Below are 22,749 nucleotides of genomic sequence, written 5' to 3' on the forward strand. Positions count from 1 at the left end.
GCCATCCTCCAGGATTCTCAGGCTCTAGCATCCCCTGTGCCACCCCCTCCCCTGCTCCTTCATCTATCTTATCTCCTGCTTCACTGGCACTTCTCTTCCCGAAGAAGAGAGGCTGGGAGCCTTCAGTGTGGGTATGAGTCCAGCAGTCAGATGGTCCTTCTTACCCAAGGTCACCTACTCTTGATCCCTGGGTGCTTCTGGCTTCCCACCCAGTCTGTGGTAGTAACATTCCCTGACTAATCTTGTGGTTTTTCCTGAGGCTGCTAATAAATTTCGGATGCAGAACAAACAGCAGCGGGGGTGGAGATGCTTTGGCAAGAATTGGCAGAAGGTGCCCCCGTCTCTGCCCCTGCCAGCCACCCCGACAACGACTCTGGGGGACCAGGGCCGTGGGGGGCTCTGTGTCCTGGGATCGGTTCAGAGATGTCTGAGAAGTGAGGAAACGCTTTGGAAGGAACATAAAGCAGGCACTGGGAACCCTAGTGCACAGCTTCTTAACCCACAAGCGAGAGAGAAACCAACTCTCCCGGTCATGTGCACAAGGACAGCTCCCTGGAGCTCCTCAGCTCGCAGGCTGAGACCTGAACAACCTCCCCCGTCCCCACCAACCATCTGGCAGTGACAAAAAGCTTTCTCTCCGAGGGGCAAGCATAAGTTTCTCCAGCCTCTGGGATCCGCAGGACAGCGGTCAAGACCCAACCCAGGGGTGTCCGTGGTAGTTTTATATGCACAGACACACAAATATCACAGTCTCCACTCCTCAGGCAAGAGGTTCCTTCTGTGGCCATCAGGGAGAGGCGTGGACTCACTGGCCTCTAATTAAGTAGATACCTCTGCTGTCCTCCCCTACCCTAGTGGATAGCAATGGGGCTGCTGAACTGGCTCCAGATGTTGAGTTCAGATGGAATCTGATTTGGGCTGGCTGAGGTTTTCAGCCCAGGCTGAAGCACCACTCGAGGGGGAAGATGGGCTAACAGGCATGTGGGGTGGGGGTGGAGGAGGTAAGGGACATTAGGGGGTGAAAGAGAGAGGTAGTGTTTGACGGGAAGATGACACTGTAAGCGGTACCCTGGGGTGTCGTGAGGGGTCCTGGATGGTGTCCTGTACTAAGACCCTTTGGGGTTGGAATCCCCACCACTATGATGGCCTAGGATCGTCACCGGCCTCTCTAGGTTACAGTGACTGCACCTGCAACATGGAAATAGTCATTTGTCAATTGTCCAACAGAGGGTCTAGTAAAGATGTGCCCTAGGGATTCCTTTTATACTTCTGTTCCCAGGCTAGGTCACGAAAGACCTTGCCCAGTAGGACTGCAACTCGCTTTAGGATGGAAGTATGCCTACCCCGCCGAAAACGGAGCTTACCCCCTTTTTTCTTCACAAATCTCTGTGATCACTCTCAATTATCAGTGTACAAACCCACACTGAGGAAATTATGCCTCATGTCTACACTCTTCACAAGAGGAAAGAAATTCTTATTTCTGGGATCCAGGCTTGTGTCTCTTACAGGGCACACCACAGAGCAGGAGCCTGACAGACACTGTTCACTGACAAACGGCTGTTCTAAATACAACTTTCTACCTTTTCCTTTCCTGGAGATTATTAATACTCCTATTATTGTTGTCATTATTTTCCAGAATGTTCCTCACCACTAAAAACTCATAAAAAAAACCCCAGGGAGGTGGCACAAAGTGGCACTCTGTAGGTCAGGCCGAGGTGGGGGTACTGCCAGCACCACCCCCAGATCCTGGCAGCTTGCATTGCCTGGGAGTGGGAGGCTGAGAGGATCTGGGTGTTTCCCTCGGGTCTCGCTTGGCCATCTGGCTGCCACACCGGTGTGTACTGGGGATGCCCTCCCCCTCTCCAGCCCAGAGCCCCCTACCAGTAGTCCTCTGTGCTTCCTCCTCTGCTGTAGATGGGGCCCTCCAGCTCCCTGGGGGTTGGGAAGATGTTCTCATGCTGGATGATGGTGGTTTTGATCAGCTCGTTCACGTGGGCTTGGCAGGACACCTGGTCGTGGCCCTCAGGCACCGACATCAGTGAGGGCCCGAAGCAGATGGCGAGGTTGTAGGGGTCCATCATGTTCTCTTCACTGAACTGTGATAAACTGGACGAGAAGGGAAGAGGGCAAGCTGGAGAGCACTCGCATGAATGCCCAGAAAACACAATCGTGGGAGGCACTGCCAAGAACAAGAGCACAAGTTCCACAAACTGCCACCTGCTTTTCTGGGCCTCAGAGCCCTTCTAGAAAGTCTGGGTGGAGAAGAGAATGACCACCAGGTTGGTCACTCAGGAGCAACCTCTCTCTTGTCAGCTCCGCATTCGAATTCTACTTGCCACCTCATGGTCAGCCCTGCTCCATACCTTCTCCGCCAGATCTCCCCTGACTTGAGAACACATTACTTTGAGGGCTGAGACGGCTCCCACACACCAACCCACTAAGCTGCCAGAGCAGATGGACACCCTCAGGCTGCCCTCATAATAATATGGTCAGAAGACACAGGCATTGTGCATTGTGCACCTTCTTGCAGAGCAAAATAATCAAATTACTAGGGATATTCCATTCTAAGCTCTAGACTTATTAAAAAAAATTGCCAACCAATTAGCTTTTGCAGTCCATCAAGCAAGTGAATTTCTTTCTGGAACAGCTAATGTAATTGTTTTTCATTTTCATAAAATCCTCTATTATTACAATCAAGATTTATTCAGGAAAAGGTCAGCATGCTGCTCAGTTTCTGCACAGGTTTCCTCTGGATGCAATCTGACTTTGTTATTGGATATTTATCCTGGGAACTCCCCACTTTCAGCCAGCAGCTGCTCTGGCCACACCCCCAACCTTGGTCAAGGACCCCAGCCTTCAGTGAGCCACTAGGCCTCATTAGCCCCCACCAGTCTGTTTGTTGGGGCTGAAGGCTCGGCCAGCCCTGGATGTCTGCCCCCAGACCCCAGCCCTAGGCTGCAGAGCGGTGAGCTCTCCTAAGGCGTTCTGCCTCCTTCATGAGCATTAGCAAGAGGTTCCCAGCACCTGATTCAGACAGATCTGAGGAGAAACCAAAGCCCTCTGATGCTGAACTAGAGGCCTGAGACCCAGCTGTCTTCATCAGAGTAGGTATTCTTCAGAACTGGACAGAGTTCATTTCTAGTGTATTCCACACCCAGACTCAAATGACCAAGCTGGGCTCTCTCTAACCCAATGGTTCTCTCCTCTACTCAGATTCGCCTATGTCCCCTGTCCACATTGGAGAAGCAGTACCATGGATGTGAACAGCTGTCACAGGGAGAAAACTGTCATGGTTGAGAATCATTCTTCTCAAGGACCTAGTCAAATGCAAGGAGGCCAGTGAGGGGTGAGGCTATGGATCTTAGTGGTTGGACTGCTTCACAGAGGGTCTTAAAGTTTGAATTTTACAAACCTTAAGTTTATAAACTGGCTCCTGAGTTAAAAGAGAGCCGAGATTTAGAAAAGACTGGGAGAAGTTTCCAAGTCTACTTCTTGGTCAAGCAAACATTGGAGACGGGAGAGATAATTATTGTGGTAACCCCAGCAGGGATAAGGAGGAGGATGGTTCTGGTTCTTTGGCGCGATCCAACAATATTTGGGAGCATGGAAGAAAACCAGGCATTTCTAGGAAGGCTGGCAGTCAGAGGGAAACAAAATATAGTTCTGAGAGTCCCAGTCAAAGGCCCATGAAAGATGGGCAACTCTGACAAGCTTCCTAAGGGAAGGGCTGTCTGATTCATAGGTGGCTGCAATGACCAGGGGCTTGAGGAGGCCACATCTTCATGGACTGGGGTCTCATGAACCAGTGCCATTTCTTACTCCCACTGAAATATAAACCGGCATTCTTCTCTCTCTTCCAATCTACAATGGGAACATCTAGGTTGAGGGATTAAAGCCGTGGTTCTGAACTATTTAGGGGTCACGGCCTCCTTCAAGAATTGGACAAAAACTAGAGATTCTCTCCCAGAAAAATTCATACAAGTACACATTCAGATACATATCATTTTATATACAATATAATGGTGCTAATAATCCATGAAGGCCCTGAATTCTGTATCCAGTATAAGAACTCAAATTTTGGATTTTTATTTTTAAAGAAATAACCAAAACAGGTAACACTGGTAACAGGTCCCTCTTTAAAATTGTTTTGGTGTCGACTTGTACAATGTCATCTCTTCTAAGAATTGTACTATATTTCTATAGCTTCTATCTATAATATTAGTGAATTCTTCTAATTGAGTCAAACTCATCTTTTGTGTATCTTAATGAAGTTCAGTATAGTGATTGGGAACACAGGTTTGGGGAGGAATGAGAAAATCAGGATTGGTGTGGGAAACTTGCTTTTTTATCATGCACTCTTCCGGACTTTTTACCTTTTAATGACGTGCATTTGTCTCTTCGATTAAATTAAAAAAGAAAAACAAAGCATTCCAAGAATTTGAGAGTCAATTAGACCTGGTTTTGAATCCTGGCCCCATAACGTACCAGTTCCAGGATAGTATTCTAGTTTCTAAATCTCTTCCTTGTAAGAGATTTATTTAGTACCTCCTTTGTGGGGCTGCTGTAAAGCTTAAATGAGGTATTATATGCAAAGCTCTGAGCACTGTGCCTGGCACATAGGTGGAGGTGGTGCTCAATCCATATTTTCTGTAATTATAATATCTGATTTGCTTCTTGATAAAGGACCCTCAATTCTAGTCAGGGGATGGGAAGCAGGGCTGCCAACATTTGCCAGCAATTGATTTATTTTATTTTATTTTTTTTTTTTATTTTTTATTTTTTATTTATTTTTTTGCCAGCAATTGATTTATAGAAGTCCAGCCACTTTCTTCTGACAGACATCATCAAGCCCAGGACTCTAGATCCCCAAATCGAAACTTTAAATCCTCAGGGAGAACGCTAAGCTTTGGACAGACTGTTTTAAATACATGACATTTCACTTAAAAACCTTCAGCTTCAGAGGCCCCAGGGGTTTGATTTGGCAACAATCAACAGACTTTGGATAAGAAATGAATGCATCAGGGTTGATTTTAGGTCTGAAAGGGATGAAGAGAAATTGTCTTATTCACCATGGCCCCAGGCAAATCGTGGGGCTGAGAATCCATCAGGCCTTCAAAAGCTTTTCCAATAGGAGACACTACAGATGTCCCTGTATAAATCCATGACTTAACGGGCTTCCCCAACTTTCCCAAAAGCTCTCTAAGAGATAAGAAGTCAAACGTAATTCTGGCTGATTTTTTCTGATGGTCCTTCAAAGGCGTCCTGTCATTCCCCTTACCTCTAAGGCCGCGTGTCAGCATCCTCGTGCTCCCCGCATCTATCACAGGACTTGCCTCTGCGCCCTCGTGTTCTGCCTTTCTTTCCCTGCAGTGAACTCCATCCTCTTTCTCCAGCCAGAATATTAGTCCAGCAATTTCCCTTGCATCACTAGCTTTTCCTCTCCACTGGGTCATCCCCACCCGCATACCGACATGCAGTAATACTGGCCACCTGAAAAAAATACCCTCAACCTCACATCCATGTCAAAATACTGTCCCATTTCTCTCTTTCTCTTCATGATGAGACTATCTGGGAGTTGTCCATACCTGTTGTCTAATTCTCTGATTCATCTCCACCCCTCTGTTATGGACTGAATTGTGCCCCTTCCGCCCCAAATTCCTATGTTGAAACTCTTCCCCCCAACTCCTGTGGGACTGTATTTGGAGAAAGGACCTTTAAGGAGATAGATACTTAAGGTTAAATGAGGTCATAAGGGTGGGGGCCTAACCCAATAGGACTACTGTCCTTATAGGAAGAGGAAGAGACCCCAGAGCTCTCCCTGTGTGTGCACAGAGGAAAGCCACGGGAGGACGCAGAGTGAAGATGGCCATCCACGAGCCAAGGAAAGACTCCCCACCAGAAACCAGCCCTGCTGGCACCTTGATCTTGGCCTTTTAGACTCTCGAACCGTGAGAAAATGAATTTCTGTTGTTGAAGTCACCTGGTCTGTGGTATTTTGCTATGGCAGCCAGAACAGACTAATACAACTTCTCTCTTGCCCCCTCCCCCTCTTTATTGTGGTAAAATATATATACTGTAAAACTGATCATTTTCACCATTTTAAAGTGTACAATTCAGTGCCATTTAGCATATTCACAACATTGTGCAACCATCACCATTGCCTAGTTCCAGGGCACTCTCACCACCCGAAAGGAAACTCCAGATCCATTAGCAGCCACCCCCCATGCTCCCCGGCCTCCAGCCCTGGCTTTGCCAATCTCCCATCACCACTAATTTGTCCACTCCGGACACTGTGGATAAACGGACTCACAACCATGTGGGCTTCTGGGACTGGCTCCTTTCCTCAGCAGGATGTCTGCAAGGTGCATCCGTGTTGCAGTATGCCTCTGCACCCCATTACTGCTTACGACTGAACACATCCCACTGCATGGACCCCCACATTCTGTTCACCCCTTGGTGGTACCCCTTCTCTCCTAAGCCTACAGCATCAGGGTCTGGCCCCTTCTACCCCATCAGGACAATACTCCTCAGGGTCACTGGTATTTTCCCTGTTGTGAACACAATACTTAGCCCTTTTCTTAGCTGACCTGTCATCACCTTTAACTCTGATTTCATGACCTCCTCCCAACATTTCTCTACATGGCTTCTGAGGCACCATCCTCTCCAGGTTTTCCTCCTACTTTAAGGCCTGCTGTCACCTGCTCAGTGAGGTGTCTGCTGACTGCCATATATTAAAGAGTGAGCTCTCAGGGCACCTGGGTGGCTCAGTGGTTGAGCGTCTGCCTTTGGCTTGGGTCATGATCCCAGGGCCCTGGAATCAAGTTCCATATTAGGCTTTCTGCAGGAAAAGCGAACTCTCACCCTGATCCCCGGCACTCTATGGTTCCCTGGCCTGCTTTGTCTTACCCTAGAGTGCTTTTTCTCTGATACAGGGTATGTGTACTTATTAGTTTGATCTGTCTCCTTCGTATAGAACATAAACTCCAAAGGGACACCATGAGATACCTGGACTGCTTGGTGTACTCTGAGATGGCCAGCTCCTAAAACAGGGCCTGGCACACAGAAAATGCTTCATAAAACATTTGCATAAGTGCATAAATAAGTATATGAGCAGTTCTGGATCTCCAAGTCAACCCAACCACAACTCTACTTGTCCATCTGCATGGGGAAGGCAAAACACCCCTCGTGAAGTCAGAAGAAGCTCCAGACAGAGCTTTCCAAACTAGGAGGCCCCTGGAGATTGTTGAGATTTCGAGGATGACTCCACTTTTGTAGAGCCACTGGGGGCACCTCAATCACAGAAAAAAAGCAGCCCTGATTCACGCCTTCGTGCAGTGTTTGAGGACCTAGAGCATGCTTCTCTCTCTTTTTATTTTTTTTTAAAGATTTTATTTATTTATTCATTCATGAGAGACAGAAAGAGAGAAGCAGAGACCCAGGCAGAGGGAGGAGCAGGCTCCACGCAGGGAGCCCGAAGCGGGACTCGATCGGGGGCTCTAGGATCACACCCTGAGCCGAAGGCAGGTGCTAAACTACTGAGCCACCCAGGGATCCCCTCTTTTTATTATTTTTTTTAGAGCAATGCTTCTCAAACTTTCATATGCATGAGACTTGTCAGGGGACCTTGTTAAGATATAGAGTCTGATTCTTAGGTCTTTGGGGGAGGAGGGGCTGAGATTCCGTACTTCAAACAATCTCCCAAATGATGCTGATGAAGCTGCTCTGTGGACCTCACTTGATGATCAAGAGCCTAGAAGACAATATTGTTTGATATGTGGAGAAAGCAGGTTTTAAAAGGCAAGCAGCAGAGTCAGCCATGGACAGGGGAGCTACCGACGCTTTGTTGGGGGGCAAACACTCACTGGGTAGCACACAGGCTGTGGTAGGTAGCCTCTGAAATGAACCCCACAGCCCCTGCCTCCTGGTATTCACACCTGGTGTAACGTTCTCCCTTTGAGTGCAGACTTGATTCAGGGACTCACTTATAGTAAATGGAAAATGGCAGTTGGCATGGGATGTCACTTCTGAGACTAGGTTATCAAGGACTCTCTTGGGTGTTCTCACTCATGGGCTAGGAGGGAAGCTGGCTGCCATGTTGTGAGCAGCTCTACGATGAGGCCCACATGGTGAAGACCTGACAAAGGCCTCTGGCCAACAGTCGGCCAGCTAGGAAGATCCTTAGTCCAGCAACCTGCAAGGAACCGATTCCTGCCAATACCACAAAGTGAGCTTGGAAAGCAGATCCTCCTCATTAGGGCTGACTACAGCACTGCCCCTAACACCCTCACTGCCACCCCAAGATAGCTAGAGCCAGAGAGCCCCCTGCTGTACTGCACCTCCACTGTTCATTCCTGACCCACAGAAACTGTGATATAATAATTCATGCTTTTGGGGTTTGTTTGTTTTTCTAAAGATTTCATTTATTTATTTGAGAGAGACAGAGAGAGAGAATGTGAGTAGAGAGAGGGAGAAGCAGACACCCTGCTGAGCATGGAGCCTGACTCAGGGCTCCATCCTAGGGCCCTGAAGTCATGACCCAACCTGAAGGCAGACACTTAACCAACTGAGCCACCCAGGTGATCCTTAATGGCTTTTTTTTTTTTTTTAAAGATTTTATTTATTTATTCATGACAGACATAGAGAGAGAGGGGCAGAGACACAGGCAGAGGGAGAAGCAGGCTCCATGCCGGGAGCCCGACGTGGGACTCGATCTGGGGACTCCAGGATCACACCCCAGGCCAAAGGCAGGCGCTAAACCACTGAGCCACCCAGGGATCTCTGCTTTTTGTTTTAAGTTGCTAAACTTTAGGATAATTTGTTACACAGAAATAGGTAGTTAATGCAGATGCTAGAAAGGATATTAATAACTAACAAGGCCCGCTGGATGGGCACATACCCGGGGTTCATGCTGTGGACCGAGCACTCTAGAGGACTCTAGATATATCTATATCTATCTATCTATATATATACACACACACACATATATGTGTGTATATATAGAACCAGGTCTGTGTAAGGAGTTCCACATACATTTATATACATATTAGTTTTTTGGCTCCTTGAGATTAAGGATGTGTACAACCCAAGAGAAAGACCATAGCCAGAAATAAAGTATACACCCCCCAGGACACAACAAAGGAGAGCAGTCCTGAAATCTGGGCCCAGCAGAGTCTCTCTCAGGAGCTAACTGTCAACTGTTGCCACATCTGTTGGTAAGTGTACACTTAGGACCAGTCATCTTCCCACAGATGTGGTATTCTCTATCACCGGTGTCCTCAATTCCATTTATTGTTTTAGGAGACACCGCAGTTCTTAAGGCTGCATTTTCCCCCAAAATACTTTGATGAGGATATATATCATTTTTTAACCAGACGAAAAAGCAAAACAAAACAAAAGTAATTGTTGGATTGGCATAATTCCCACATTTCTTATAATAGTGGCCACCATCTCCAGCTCTGCATGATGCTCACTCTATTGTTCCTCCTCTCCCACGAGTTCCCCGCCACCTTCACTTAGCAGGAAGACAATGTAGGAAGACAATGCAAAGAACGAGGCCACTGTGCTTATAAACAGGCCCATGCCCAGGACCAGCCTGCTCCCCCACCTTTTTATCCACCACCGTCATGCTCTTGGCCTGGGGGAGCAGACCAGGCTTCCTTTGAGGGCAGGTGTCTTATCAGTGAGGGAAGACAAGGACTGGTGGCCCCAAGGGGCTGAACAGGTCCAGAGTCATTGCAGAATTTCCATTTTTATCAGCCCCAAATGCATAGCATATGAACACCCTATGTGAGTCACGAGGGGTTCTGAACTCAGGCAAAGTTGTGGTGCTCAGTCAGGGCTTGGCTGATGGAAGGAGCAGACACAGCCATGAGGAGGAGGCAGGCTGCAGAGCCAGGACACTCTGTTGCTCTGCATGGTGAGCAGCAAGGCTGAAGGATGGCGTGGGTGCCCCAGCAAGGTCTCCAGAGGGGCTGCTAACCTAGGTGCCTAGAGGGCCAGGCTGACCATGAACTCATAAGCAAGCTGAAGCTCACGAGATGGCCACTAAATCTGTTTTCCTGTGAAGTAAAGACCAAACTGACTAAGAAGACAAAGAAATTTGTGTTAGCTAGGGTCTCTATTTTCTCTTTTGATAGAATCATTGAGCTAGCAAAATGTTTCTCTACTAGAGGAAAACCCAGGAAGCAAGAGTGATGATCAACGGCAGCTAAACTCAGCCTTGGTATAGGGAGTATCTGGGAGGGCCCGCCTCATCTGGCAGCAGTCCTTCCTCCACAGGGAACCACCATCTTGCTGAATGCATGCCCATCATTGCCAGACCTGATAGTGTTTTCGAGAGGAGCTGAAAATCTACATCTTTTTAAGTAAAATCCTCTCACATTTAAATGTTTTAATGTTTTCAAGCCACAGCAGACTGAAAGGAAACACATCTATGGGCCTCAGCTGGCCCTCACGTTGCTCTCAGTTGTTGAGGGAGCCTCAGCAGGGAAAGCAACGTGAAGACAGAGGTGCCCATGGGGCAAGCTCCACAAGTCCTTGCTTGTTGCCTCTGCTAGCCTATGGGGACCCAGCGCCTGCCCTAGGCAAGAACACACTGCTCGGATGGGAAGCCATGCTCCACTCAAGCACAGGGCCCCTTTGGCCCTCAGACCTCTTCTCTAGCTACCTTCACTCCCTAGGTAACCAGCTAAAATATCAGGACATGGTGACTCCAGACTCATATCTCTACTCTGGGTTTCTCCCGAGTATCAGGCTCCTATGTCCCACTGCCCACACAGAACCTCCCCTTGGAGGCCTAACAGGCATCTCAAATGGACATGGCTGAGTTGATGTCTCAATTCTATCTTCCATACCTTGTCTTCCTCAACTCCACAATGGAGTCACTAGTTCCTTGTTGCTCATGCCAAACATTCAGAACTTCTCTCTTTCCTCACACTCTACATCGTCCCCATTAGGAAGTCCTGTCAACCCTAACACTATGCTTGAAATGGAATCCCAACCCGGTCCCACTGAGGTGGGTGAGTCACCCTCCCTCATGACCCACACCCACCACCCTGTCTGAGCCCCTAGTGCCCATGGCTGAGACCTCACATTAACCTCTGCCTAGGTGTCCCTGCTTCTCTTCACAGACTCGATGGTAACTACTCAAAGCTGTCAGTGGGCTTAAAAAATAGAGAGATCAGATCTTATCACTCTTTTGCTTAAAAGCTTCCAGTGGCTTCCCAAATCCAGATCCATTATGACCATGACTCTCAGGGCCTGATAGCCTTGAACATCTCTTGTGAACATCACTCTATTTAGGCTGCTGCCCTCACACGGTCTCCTCAGAGAGGCCTTTACTGAGCAGCTTTCTATAGCGGCTCTCCCTCTTTCATTCCTGCCCCCATTCAGATCCCATTCAGCACTCTACTTCTTAACTTACGCTTCTTCTTCTTCTTCTTTTTTTTTTTTTAATCTAAGCACTTATTCCCATCTGACATATCTGTTATCTGTCTGTCTCTACCCTGGAATGTGAGTTAAATGGTATAGGGCTCTTGTCTCTAATTTTTCATCTATTCTTACAGCCTACAGTTGTGCCCAGCACCCTGTCGGTGCTCCACAAATATCTACTGGGCTGGATGAACTGACATAGCTCTATATGTAGGTGCCCAAGGGCTGAAGCCAACACCTGGTCCAATTGCTCACTGGGAAGTCTACTCACTGATGGAGGAAGGCAAAGAGGTATCTCATGATAATCAGAGTGGTTTTGGGCAGGACCAGGAGGACTTTCCGGATGTGCAGAGCTCTCTCCTGCAGGTTGTCCATTGCTGAAAGAAGAAAGCCAAGCGTTATCCTTCACCACAACTGAGATCCGCAGGAGTAATGGTCAGGAGACCCTTCCTACCAGCAGGTGCTACACAGACAGCGGCCGGGTCAAGTCCACACAGCACGGGTGCACTATGCAAGAAGATCCATCTCGGTGGCTCCTTGGGGCAGGACTGCTGCCATAGGGCACATGCTGGGCTCCAGGTGCTTAGTGATGCAAGACTTAAGGAATATGCTCTTTGGGTTCAGAAAGGGTTGGAGATGTTCTCCAAGCACCTGCCACTCTCTTATTAAAACAACCTCCAAAAACCTGCTATGGCAGACAGCTCAACATCCAGCTTTGGAGGATCTACATGTGGGGTGGGAGACAGGTGGTGTGGGTCCTGTCCTGCTCGCTCTACACATGCATCACCTCATCCTCTGGACAGGTCTGGCTTATCTTCTGCCTCTCTTATCTGCAGTGGGGTTGAGCAGAACGTGGCCAGAGGCAAGAGATGGCAGATCCTTGCATAAGTCGTAATATCTGGGGAGGAGACCCAAGGATTCCTGTCCCTTGTGCTTTGGACAGATCAATTACAGGTAAGGCTGGTGGCCTCCATCGTGGCCAGCCTCCCTACTACAGTGTGCCATGTGGACACTGTCATATTCTATGAGTGCCGTTCTATGAAAAAGAAGTGGAAAGCAGTGGGTGAGGAGGCTGTCTCAAGGAGAAAACTGGGCAGCCAAGGTTTCTTGAACTTTCTTGGTAGCCCCAGCGACCAGCACTGCCTTCTCCAGCCTCTGGAGCCACCGTTCCATTGGGGCTATTCCCAGGATGACCTGGTATTAATCTACATTTCCATAGAAAACAAAAGAGAAGGTGTTTCAGGATAATGAGCTAAACTAAATGGCCTTAGCTTTTCAAGCCCCAAATTTGAGAGTAAGAGGCAGGAACCTATGAAAAGGATAAAGTAGAGACTATCTCTTTCTAGGAAAACATCATATTGTTATATTTAAATGTGCAGAGGGCTTTTCTTCCTAAAAGAACCCATATTGACACATCTAGAAGGTAAGCCACACCATGTTTAAAGCAACAAGCAGGGGCACCTGAGGGACTCACTTGGTTCAGTGTCTGACTCTTGATTTTGGCTCAGGGCATGACCTCAGGGTCATGGGATCCAGCCCCGCATTGCGCTCCATGCTGGGTATGGAGCCTGCTTAATTAAGATTCTCTCCCCCTCTCCCTCTGTACCCCCTATTTAAAATCAATCAATCTTATGAAAAATCAATTCTAATCTTAATTATAAAAAAATAAAGCAATGAGCAAAAAATATCTCCCCTTTATATCATAAAAAGCACAGGCACTAATATGTGAGCTTCCAAGAACTGAAAAAGACTGTGCCTTATATATGAATAGAAACATATTTTATTGAAGAAAAATAAAGCCCAGCAAAGCAAGGAGTTTAAGGCAAATCAGAAAGCTGTCTTGTGGTCCTAGCCTCTCACTGAAAAGTCATCCTCCCTCCCTCCCCACCAGGGGCTAAAGGACTAAAGACAAGGAGGAGAAACTTCACTGAGGAAAATGAAAAAGAAAAAAAAAAACACATTATTGAAAAGCTTATGGGAGATAAAAAGACCCCATGGAAATTTCTTGTCTGTTGAGACAAGGTGTTCTTGCTTAGAAGCCAGTCTGAGGCCAGGATGTACTTACTGACGCAGGCCATGAGGTCATGGAAGATGTCCTTGGGGAAGAGAGGGTGTTCCAGCCCCCGGAAGTAAAGCTTCAGGACACCAGCAATGGAGTCCATGTCATGGTCATTCTGGTCCCCAGCCAGGGGGTCCTCTCCTGAGGATAAGCAGCCCCCCAAAAAGGAAAGAGAGAACAAGGGAGATAAAAACACATAGGATGGAGCACAAGTGGTAGGGCAGGAGTGAGCTGAGTCCTCCTGAGTCTGTCAGTTCACTGCCCAGCATGGTGGTCATGAGTAGGGCAGACCAGAGACAAGACTAAAGCAAAGATTGCTTAGGCTCAGGGGCCCCAAGGCTAGAGGAGGGCAACAAGGGTCCATTAGGATAAATTCACTTCCGCCAGACGAGCTCAGGGACATTCCCTATGGGTTGGGGTAAGACACTGCAACTGGCCCTCTCACAAGAATTATGAAGCCAGGCTGGGACTGAGTCCCTAGGGAAGGAAAATGAGGCCAAGGAGGCTAGTCCCTCTGACTGGCTCTCACCCCTCCTGGCTTGCAACAAAGGACACCTACTTACAGGAGAACAATCACGGTGGAGCTCCCTATGGAAAATTTCATATCAGATGTAATTAGATTTAATGATAGGACCAACCTCAAATTGAAACTATATATATCCATTACAGTGACGGAAATTGCCAAAGCTTGCCCATTACCTTAATAGCCCACAAGATAATAAATGGGCTACGATGAACAGGCGCATTAGCCTTGATATTAACTGCCACCGAGGGTTCTGGATGAAGCCATAAACCGCCCAGATATCATAGTTAACTTCTTGGGTTTCGACAGATCATCCGCAGGAGAGAGGCAGGATGAATGGGGCTAACGAAGGAGGCTGGGATGTGCCCTGGCACCTCCCTGTACATCTTGAGGAAGACTGTCTACAAGAGAGTAGGTGTCAGGCTGAACAAGTGGCTTGGTAACCTCTGGGTACTTCTCTGGGGAGGATGGATGAAGCCAATATCTCAGGAGGCTGGCACACATTTGGTCTCATCTTTAAGCCTGTTTCCTTACCTCTCTCAAAGGCGTTTTTGATGTCATTCACCTCCACCTGGGATCCCGACACCCGGAAGATTCCTTCATGCTGTAGTCCTAGAAAGACAGGGAAAAGTGATCAAGGAGAAGAAACAAAGTCATAAGCACAGCTCCAAGCTTAGCTGAATGTCTATGTCCTCCATTTGTGTGCATTTAAGTACCGTCTCTCTTCTTCAGGCCAAACAAGAAAGCATGTGCAGGGATGCTGGAGAAGTCACCGGAACAGATATAAGGCGTAAAGAAAGCACAGAGTCAAAGATTTAAGGGGATAGATGTCTATATCCGGCTCCATGTCTGATTCTGAGGGAGACTTAGAAGCAGTTTCCTTCCCCTGCCTTTGCCTCTCTGTTCCCATCTGCAAAGCGATGTGAGGTGACCCCTGGCACTTATCACCCAGGGCCAGGAATGGGAACTAGGGGGATGGCAAGCAGGCCACTAGACACCACTGGAGGAGTTTCATAAGGTCTGAGATACAATGCTTGCTTTGGCTGTTCAAATACTATTTGGCTCTTCTAGTGCACGACGTTTTGAATACTTAGGAAAGAGAGAGGACAGGAAAAGGCAAGTGATCACAGTCAATAGCCAGTGCTGCTAGACACCGTGCTAGCTGCTGGTGCTTGACTCCCAAGACAAACGTGCATGGATGTTGCGGTAGGATGATGGGTGTGAAAATCTGGTCTAGAAACAATTATAAAAAAATAATGCATGTGCAGTGATTGCCGCTAAGAAATGCCTTCATAGAAATAAATCAGCTGGTTCTTACAACAGCCACTAAGGTAAGGGTCACCAGCATGCCCATCTTCCAGATGAAGGAAGTGATGAATGATGAGCAGCCTTAGGTTATATAGGTGATAAAAACCAGAGTCAGGAGGCCATCCAGCTGCAATTGCATACTCCTCAACACCAGGCTGGTGGGGCCCACCAGAGGCAAAGGACAGAGAGGGCAGGAACCTGCTTGGTAGTCTGAACACAGATGTGGCTCACAGCCCCACACATGTAGCTGCAGAGGTGGTAAGAGATCCAGTGCTAGCCCCAGGGGTCAGACTGAACTGGCATTTGTAATCATATCAGGCTTGCCAGCCCTTCTCAGGAGCCCTGTGTCTCCATCTTGGGCATCTTGTCCAACTTCCTCTGTAACAGCATGATTCATCAAAAACTTGGACATATCAGGGAAATCTCAAACAAATTTCTTTTTAAGAAAACAAAATAGAACTGCCTACTGTTCTTGGGCTATCCTCTCGGTGAGGGGTGACTGGATTCTCTCAGTTAGACCTTTAAAGGTAAATAAATCATGCAGGCCAGGGCTACAATCTTGAATCCAATTGAAGTAATATTAAGAAGCAAGCAGGGGGAATTTAATTACCTGGCTTGTAATAGGACTTAAGTTGTCTGCTCCTCTAAGGGAATCTCCAGAATATTCCTCAGAGAATGGCAGGCAATGTTAAAACCCCATTAGTACCAATGTAATAATACCATATTAGTTACCAATGGGATGTAACAGCCAAATAACGTAATTTAAACACAGAATGTAGAACAGCAAGTGTTCTGACAGAAACAGCCACGTACCCTGTGACTTGTCAAAAACACAGTATAGGAGAAGGAAATGTCCCCTTGGGGACCAGGCTACTCAGTGCTCTAGATGAAGCCAACCGTTTGCTGAGAGAGGATCACTTAGGTCCTTTTCAGTAGATTAGACCATCAATGAAAAGCCACCTTGGACACCTGGGTGGCTTAGTGGTTGAACGTCCACCTTCTGCTCAGGTAGTGATCCCGGAGTCCCGGGATTGAGTCCCACATCGGGCTCCCTGCAGGGAGCCTACTTCTCCCTCTGCCTATGTCTCTGACTCTCTCTCGGTGTCTCTCATGAATACATAAAATCTTAAAAAAAGAAAAAAAGAGAAGCCACCTTGGCCCAGGGGCCCAGAACATGAAGAAATCAGAGGACAGTTAACAGGAAGTCAGGCGGCAGGCCTGAGACACACTAAGACTTATCCTTCGGCCTGGTTCCCATTTCCCTTTAAAACCTGTGCTTTTGAAGGATCACTACGCATTCTTCCTCAACAGACAGAATCCTTAAGAGTGTCTATCTAATCTAAGGACTCTGGGAGTAGAGACACGGATAAATGGCTGGGTTCCAGAAGTAAAGGGGAAGAGCAGTAGGCTTTTCATTAGAAGGCAGGGCAGGCCTCACATGGCTAACCTGACACATTGCGACCTTTTTCATTTGCTCTTAGAGCATGCTACCATAAAAGTAGAAAAACACTCTTCTTGGGTAACTTACTTGGAAATGGCACAAACCTTCCACTCTGCACTGGATCTGGCTGTTGCTAAGAGGGGCTCTCCTAGAGAATTCTTGAAATGGTTGCTACAAAGTACCGGCTCATGTTACTTGGCTCCCTTCTGCATAAGCCAGGTGGGGTTCTCCCCTCCGATTCTGTCACTCAGTCTGTCATTCCCTGCATGCCTGTCCTTTAAGCCTTCGTGCATCACCCTGATGCACCATTTACAGCTGAGCCTCAGCATTCTCATCTGCACAATGGGAACTCTAACATCTATTGCCCAGGGAACATGAAGAGAGTTAAAGATGAACATGTTCCAGCAGCTTTTGTGTGTGTGTTTTTTTCTTAAGATTTTTATTTATTTATTCATGAGAGACACAGAGAAAGACAGAGAGGCAGAGACACAGGCAGAGGGAGAAGCAGGCTCCATGCAGGGAGCCCGACGTGGGACTCAATCCCAGGTCTCCAGGATCACGCCCTGGGCTGAAGGTGGCACTAAACCGCTGAGCTACCCAGGCTGCCCCTATTCTCTCCATCTCCTCAGTGTGCTTATGTTATTTGTTTTGCAGCTAGGTTTATTTGTTACTGTTTGTATTTCACTTGGGGTTTTATCCACATCCTTGTTTTATTTGTTTATCTTTTAAACATGGGAAACACTAATGCAGTTCTGAACGTCACAATTACACAAAAAGCAATGTTCAGAGAAATGTCACTTCCCTCCCATTCCCACTCCCCATCCTTTTTACCCCCTCTTTGCACCCGACTCCTGTGGATGAGCAATCAAATAAATATTAGTTTATGGATTCATCCTTCCTGCCAAAGTGAGAAGACATGTACATTCTTATATCCTCTTCTTTCTACATAAAAGGTAGCATGCCCTAAATACTCTTTTGCACTTTGCTTTTTTTGGCTTGATAATATAGTCTGGAAATCTCTCCATGTCTTTTCAGGGAGACTGTGTGCATTCTTTTTTTTTTTTTTAACTGCCTAGAATTCAGATATACCATAGTTGATCCAACCACTCTTCTGTGTGAGGGTATTTAGATTGTTCCTAATATTTTTACAAATGATGTTGCAACAAATAACAGATGTATCTTTATATTGTTGGAGGTGTAACCTTCAGGTTAAATTCCTACAAGGACCGCTGGATCAGAAGATAAATGGATATGTAGTTCTGTCAGATATCATCAAATTCCTCTCCAAAAGGGTTGTGCCAGTTTGCAAAATACCACCAGCAACCTGTGAACACACCTATCTCCCCAGAGCCACACCACAGAAATGTCCCCACGTGCACCGATCATGTGCGGGGGCAGTGATAGGGATATTTGAGCCAAAATATCCCGAAGTGTCCCCTCCTCGGCTCCTCCACAGCTACCACTCTGGGCCTGACCATGGTCACATCTTCCCTGGGCAGCTGCAGCTATCTCCTTCCTCCCATGGCCTTGTCCCCATTCAGCAGCTCTTTGTAAAGAGCTCTCTCTGTTCTGAATTCTCCAGTAGCTGCCTACCTCACTCAATAAAATCCAAACACCTCCCTTGGGCAAGGAAGCCCTAAGAGTCTGGCTTCCAGCTTCATCTGCCTCCCTTCCCTCTCCTCTGTCCCCATTCTGGCCACCCGGGGTCTCCTGCATGCCAGGCCCTGCATATGCCAAGGATCTCTGTGTCTGATGTGCCCTCTCTCTGAAACACTCTTCTCAGATATCACTTCCTCACTTCCTTTTAGGACTCTGCTCCAATGTTACCCTCTGAAGCGACCTTAGGGTCTTTCCCCACGCCACCCACCTAGAACAGTGTCCCCTCTTCATTCTCCAGCTCTTTGTATGGCTTTTCTTCATTCCACTCACCATCACCAGACACACTGTATAATATCGTGTTTATTTATTACCTGACCAGCCAATCATCTATTTATCTGTCCTTTGGTAAAATATAAGGTTCACGAAGGCGGGAACTTTTTCTTGGCACACAATGAGCAGTCTATCTCTCTCTGTATATTTCTTGGATGACCGAAGAGAATGCATGGCTGAAAGAACAGGAGTTCAGACTCTCTTCTTCCTATTGTCATTTAGACACAAATAACTTTTCCTCCCCGGAACTCAGTTTGGACTTATCTCTGCCAATTACTTGATCATTAATCACTACTATCTTTTGAAATTTCTTATACTGCAATTCTGAATGGCTATATCTTATCTCTTTTTATTTAGCTTTCCAATTGCTTCTTTATTTTCTCCCAACTGCATCATAAAACCAAATAAAGACAGGAATAGCATATTATCCCTGTTTTTGTTTTCCTATTTCACAATAGGAAAACACAGTGCCCAGCATTGATCAGGGGCTTGATAAATATTTTTGTTGACTGGTGATTTATAATGCTATTACTTCAAGTGAATAGAGACACAATGAAAAAACTGTAGCTGATTAGAATGGGATAAATTGTAAGTATGTTAAAATAATTACTATTCCAAAAATGAACCCAAGCAATGTTATAGCCAACTAAGAGAAAGGGAGAGAAAATGTCTGCATTGAGCCCAGCAATCACCTCTATACCTCTCAAGCTGCAAGAAGGTCATTCTGTCCTTTTTCCTATCATCAGATAAGACAGCATCATAAAACAATTTCTGATGCCTAGTTCCTAGAAATCTTCATGGTGCTGAGAGATATCTTTGCTTCCTAAACAATCTTACACTTAGAAGCTTGTGCGGCCATTCATCTCCACCCTAGATTCTGTCCAACCAGCCTGGGAACTGGTGAGGAATGGAGTTTATGAGACCCAGTTTCATCCAGGCAGCAGATAGCGTGACCTGACTTAGGCTGAGGAGGGACCAGCCCCTGGAGACTCTCAAATGGTGGTGACAACTTGAAGACCAACTATCACTAACTGAGCTCCAGGTGAGAGCACACCAGAACAAACACTGAATAGTATTAGGAGTCAGTGCAACATCACGGAAGGAGTTCTCAAAGCTGTCCGATGCAGAGGGCCACGTGACATAAGGACTCAGACTGTGGCAGGAGATGCTGACATGTGCAAAGATGGTGAGTAATGGCGAAGCTACCATCACATCATACCAGCTGTACTTACTCACATCACGGCTGTAATTCAAAACCCACTCTCAGGCTAGAAAAGGGAGTGTGGTAAGTGGCTGAGGCATTTTGAGTCAAAACATAGAATGTCTTTTTCTCAATGTCTAGGTGTGGCCATTCTGAGGTAGCAAACATTACGTGAATGTAGTTAGACTTTTATTCCATTTCTGAGAATGTCAGGATGAGAAGTCAAACTATTCTTACTCTACAAAGAATTCCTGGAAGTTCTTCCCCACTTTGCACAAATATGGGCAAGGCTGTAATCCTGCTTACCGTGTCTGCTGATAAACCGGATACAGCTTTCTACCACCAGAGGAATTGCCTGGCTGGAATCCTGAAAGGCCAAAGAGAAACAGAACATCACAATCTTCAAACAGGCATAGCCCAGAGTCAGAGAAAACAGGCCAGACTGTGCGGGACTTTTCTCAGCTGGATCAGTGGCTGCTGGTTCTCAAAGAAGCATCTGGCCTGTCCTCCAAGTTCCAGAGCACATACACAACCGTCTACTTGAATGTCACAGGGATGCCTTGAATTCATCATGTCCTAAATGCGACTGATCATCTTTTTTTTTTACTTTTAAATTTTTTTAAAAAAATTTATTCATGATAGACATAGAGAGAGAGAGAGAGGCAGAGATACAGGCAGAGGGGGAGAAGCAGGCTCCATGCAGGGAGCCCAACGCGGGACTTGATCCCGGGACTCCAGGATCACGCCCCCTGCCAAAGGCAGGCGCTAAACCTCTGAGCCACCCAGGGATCCCCGCGACTGATCATCTTTTATTGCAAACCAGCTTCCCACCCTCAGCCATCCAAAAATCAATCAATTAATCAATATGTTCTGTCAAGGCGGCTTCCTAAATACCTCTCAAACCCATTTACTTCTCTCCATCTCTACTGCTACCCACTTGGGCCATACATCAATATCTCCTTCCCACCCTTGTCATCTTCCAAACCATGTCATCCTTCCTTCACATAGTGATTGGGGGATCTCTGAAGGTGCACACTCTGTAATTCACTTCCTAGGCTAACCTCTTTCAAAGACTTCTTGTGAATTTCTTTGCACAGCCCTGCATGTCCAGGATCCTGCCTTTGCCTCCGGCTTCATCTTCTTCTGCTCATCCTCCAGTCTATTTCAACCACACCAGCCTTCTTTCTACTCCTTAGATCAGGTCTTTGTCCACAGCTTTGCATGAGCTGCTCCTGCTTCTAGAATGCTCTCCTTACCCTGGAACCCCCTCCCCTCCTTAGGGTCTCAGTGCAAGTATCACTTTCTTACGAATGCTTTTCCAGACTCCCCAGATGAGATCAGGGCCCCTGTCTACAAGATCTCAGCACCTTGCACGTGGCTCCCATAGCCCTGGTTGTGACTTAACTGTAGGTGGGTATGAACATCTTGTTTGTATGTGCCACCGCTATATGTCATGTGCCACAGGGCAGATACTGTCAATTCTTGGATCTCCATGGCTGGCCACGATACTCTCACAAGGTAGGTGCTCAATTAATCTCAGTTGAGGATAGCTAAATGAACCAGGGAGAGCATCAGAAAGGGTATTTACTTGGCATAAAAGGTAAGAAAGAAAAAAAAACCCAATTCTTAGAAATAGTGGAAATTAACTGGTACTAAACTAAGAAGGAGGCCTCCCAGATATCAACCTTTGCTCTGCCATTTAACTTTTTTGGGCCTTGATTTGATGTCTGCAAATTGTGGAGGAGATGGGTGGTGAGGAGAAGAGTATTTCCTATTGGCACAAGAACATTAGTGCTAACCATTTAAAGAGGAATACACTGGGTGCTTTAAATGGATCGGTCCTGGTAACAACCCTATGGGGTGTGTATTATTATTCTCCTCATTTGATAAATGAAGAGATGAAATTTTAGCAAGGTGAAACAGTTGCTTAAGACTGACACAGGCGGTAAGAAACAGGGCTTGGATCTAACCCAGGACGTCTCCCTCTGAGACTGCACATCTCACTGCTACCTAGCATCTATCCCAGGAGCTCAGCAAACATTGCCATGTACATACCCAGTCTGCATCCCAGGAGCTCAGCAAACATTACCCGGTATGCATACCAAGCATTACTAAAAACCAGTAGGGCTTTATAATGGCAGCTAAACACAAAATAATTCAGTTATGGGGAAGAAAGACATCAAACAAAGGGACCTATACCAAGCTTGGAAGGGCTGTAGAAGTTCGGGACAGGGGTACCTGGCTGGTTCAGTTGGTAGAGCGTGTGACTCTTGATCTTGGGGTTGTGGGTTCAAGTACCACGTTGGGTGCAGAGATTACTTAAAAAAATATAATATTTTATATTTTATTTTATTATTTTTTTAAAGGGAGATAGAGGGAAAGGGAGAGGGAGAGAGAATCTTAAGCAGGCTTCATGCTCCGCATGGAGCCCAACATGGCGCAAGATCTCACAATCCTGAGATCATGACCTGAGCCGAACTCGGTCAACACTTAACTGATTGAGCCACCCAGGTGCCCCTAAAAAGAAAATCTTTAAAAAAATAAAATAAAATAAGAAGTTCAGGACAGAGACTGGTTCTCAAGCAGCATGGGTCCTGTGGCTTCTGTCCCTTTCACAGGTTTGCCTATATCCTCAAAATTTTAGCTGTGGCCCTGGGGTTTGGCCACTATTAGGGAAGCAGCTGGATCTTATGAAGAAGTTGGACTGTAAGAAGAGCTGGCATGGCCTCCAGCTCCCAAGCTTACTGGGAATGCAGGATGCTGCCAAAGGAAGTAGCAAGTGTGCCAAGGTAGAGCTGGGGTCAGGAAGGTCTCAGCGACCCAAATGCTCATCTTCATGACCCTCAAGCCCATCCTGC

General features: G+C 46.8%; 1 protein-coding gene across 11 annotated transcripts in view; it reads right to left on the reverse strand.

Moving 5' to 3' along the window:
- SRGAP2 (SLIT-ROBO Rho GTPase activating protein 2) overlaps positions 1-22,749 on the reverse strand; it is a 233,339-nt gene that overhangs the window by 15,450 nt on the left and 195,140 nt on the right. For 10 of the 11 annotated variants that reach the window (XM_077887124.1, XM_077887122.1, XM_077887123.1 and 7 more), the window contains exons 14-18: positions 20,198-20,258; positions 14,547-14,624; positions 13,496-13,630; positions 11,702-11,807; positions 1,882-2,106 (exon numbers count right to left, since the gene is read on the reverse strand). In XM_077887124.1, coding sequence (XP_077743250.1) covers positions 1,882-2,106; positions 11,702-11,807; positions 13,496-13,630; positions 14,547-14,624; positions 20,198-20,258 — 605 coding nt within the window. Of the gene's footprint in view, positions 1-1,881; positions 2,107-11,701; positions 11,808-13,495; positions 13,631-14,238; positions 14,414-14,546; positions 14,625-20,197; positions 20,259-22,749 lie in introns of those variants that run through there. The other variant, XM_077887131.1, reaches the window with a different exon arrangement.

Source organism: Canis aureus, chromosome 38, assembly GCF_053574225.1.
Source record: "Canis aureus isolate CA01 chromosome 38, VMU_Caureus_v.1.0, whole genome shotgun sequence".
NCBI lineage: Eukaryota > Metazoa > Chordata > Mammalia > Carnivora > Canidae > Canis > Canis aureus.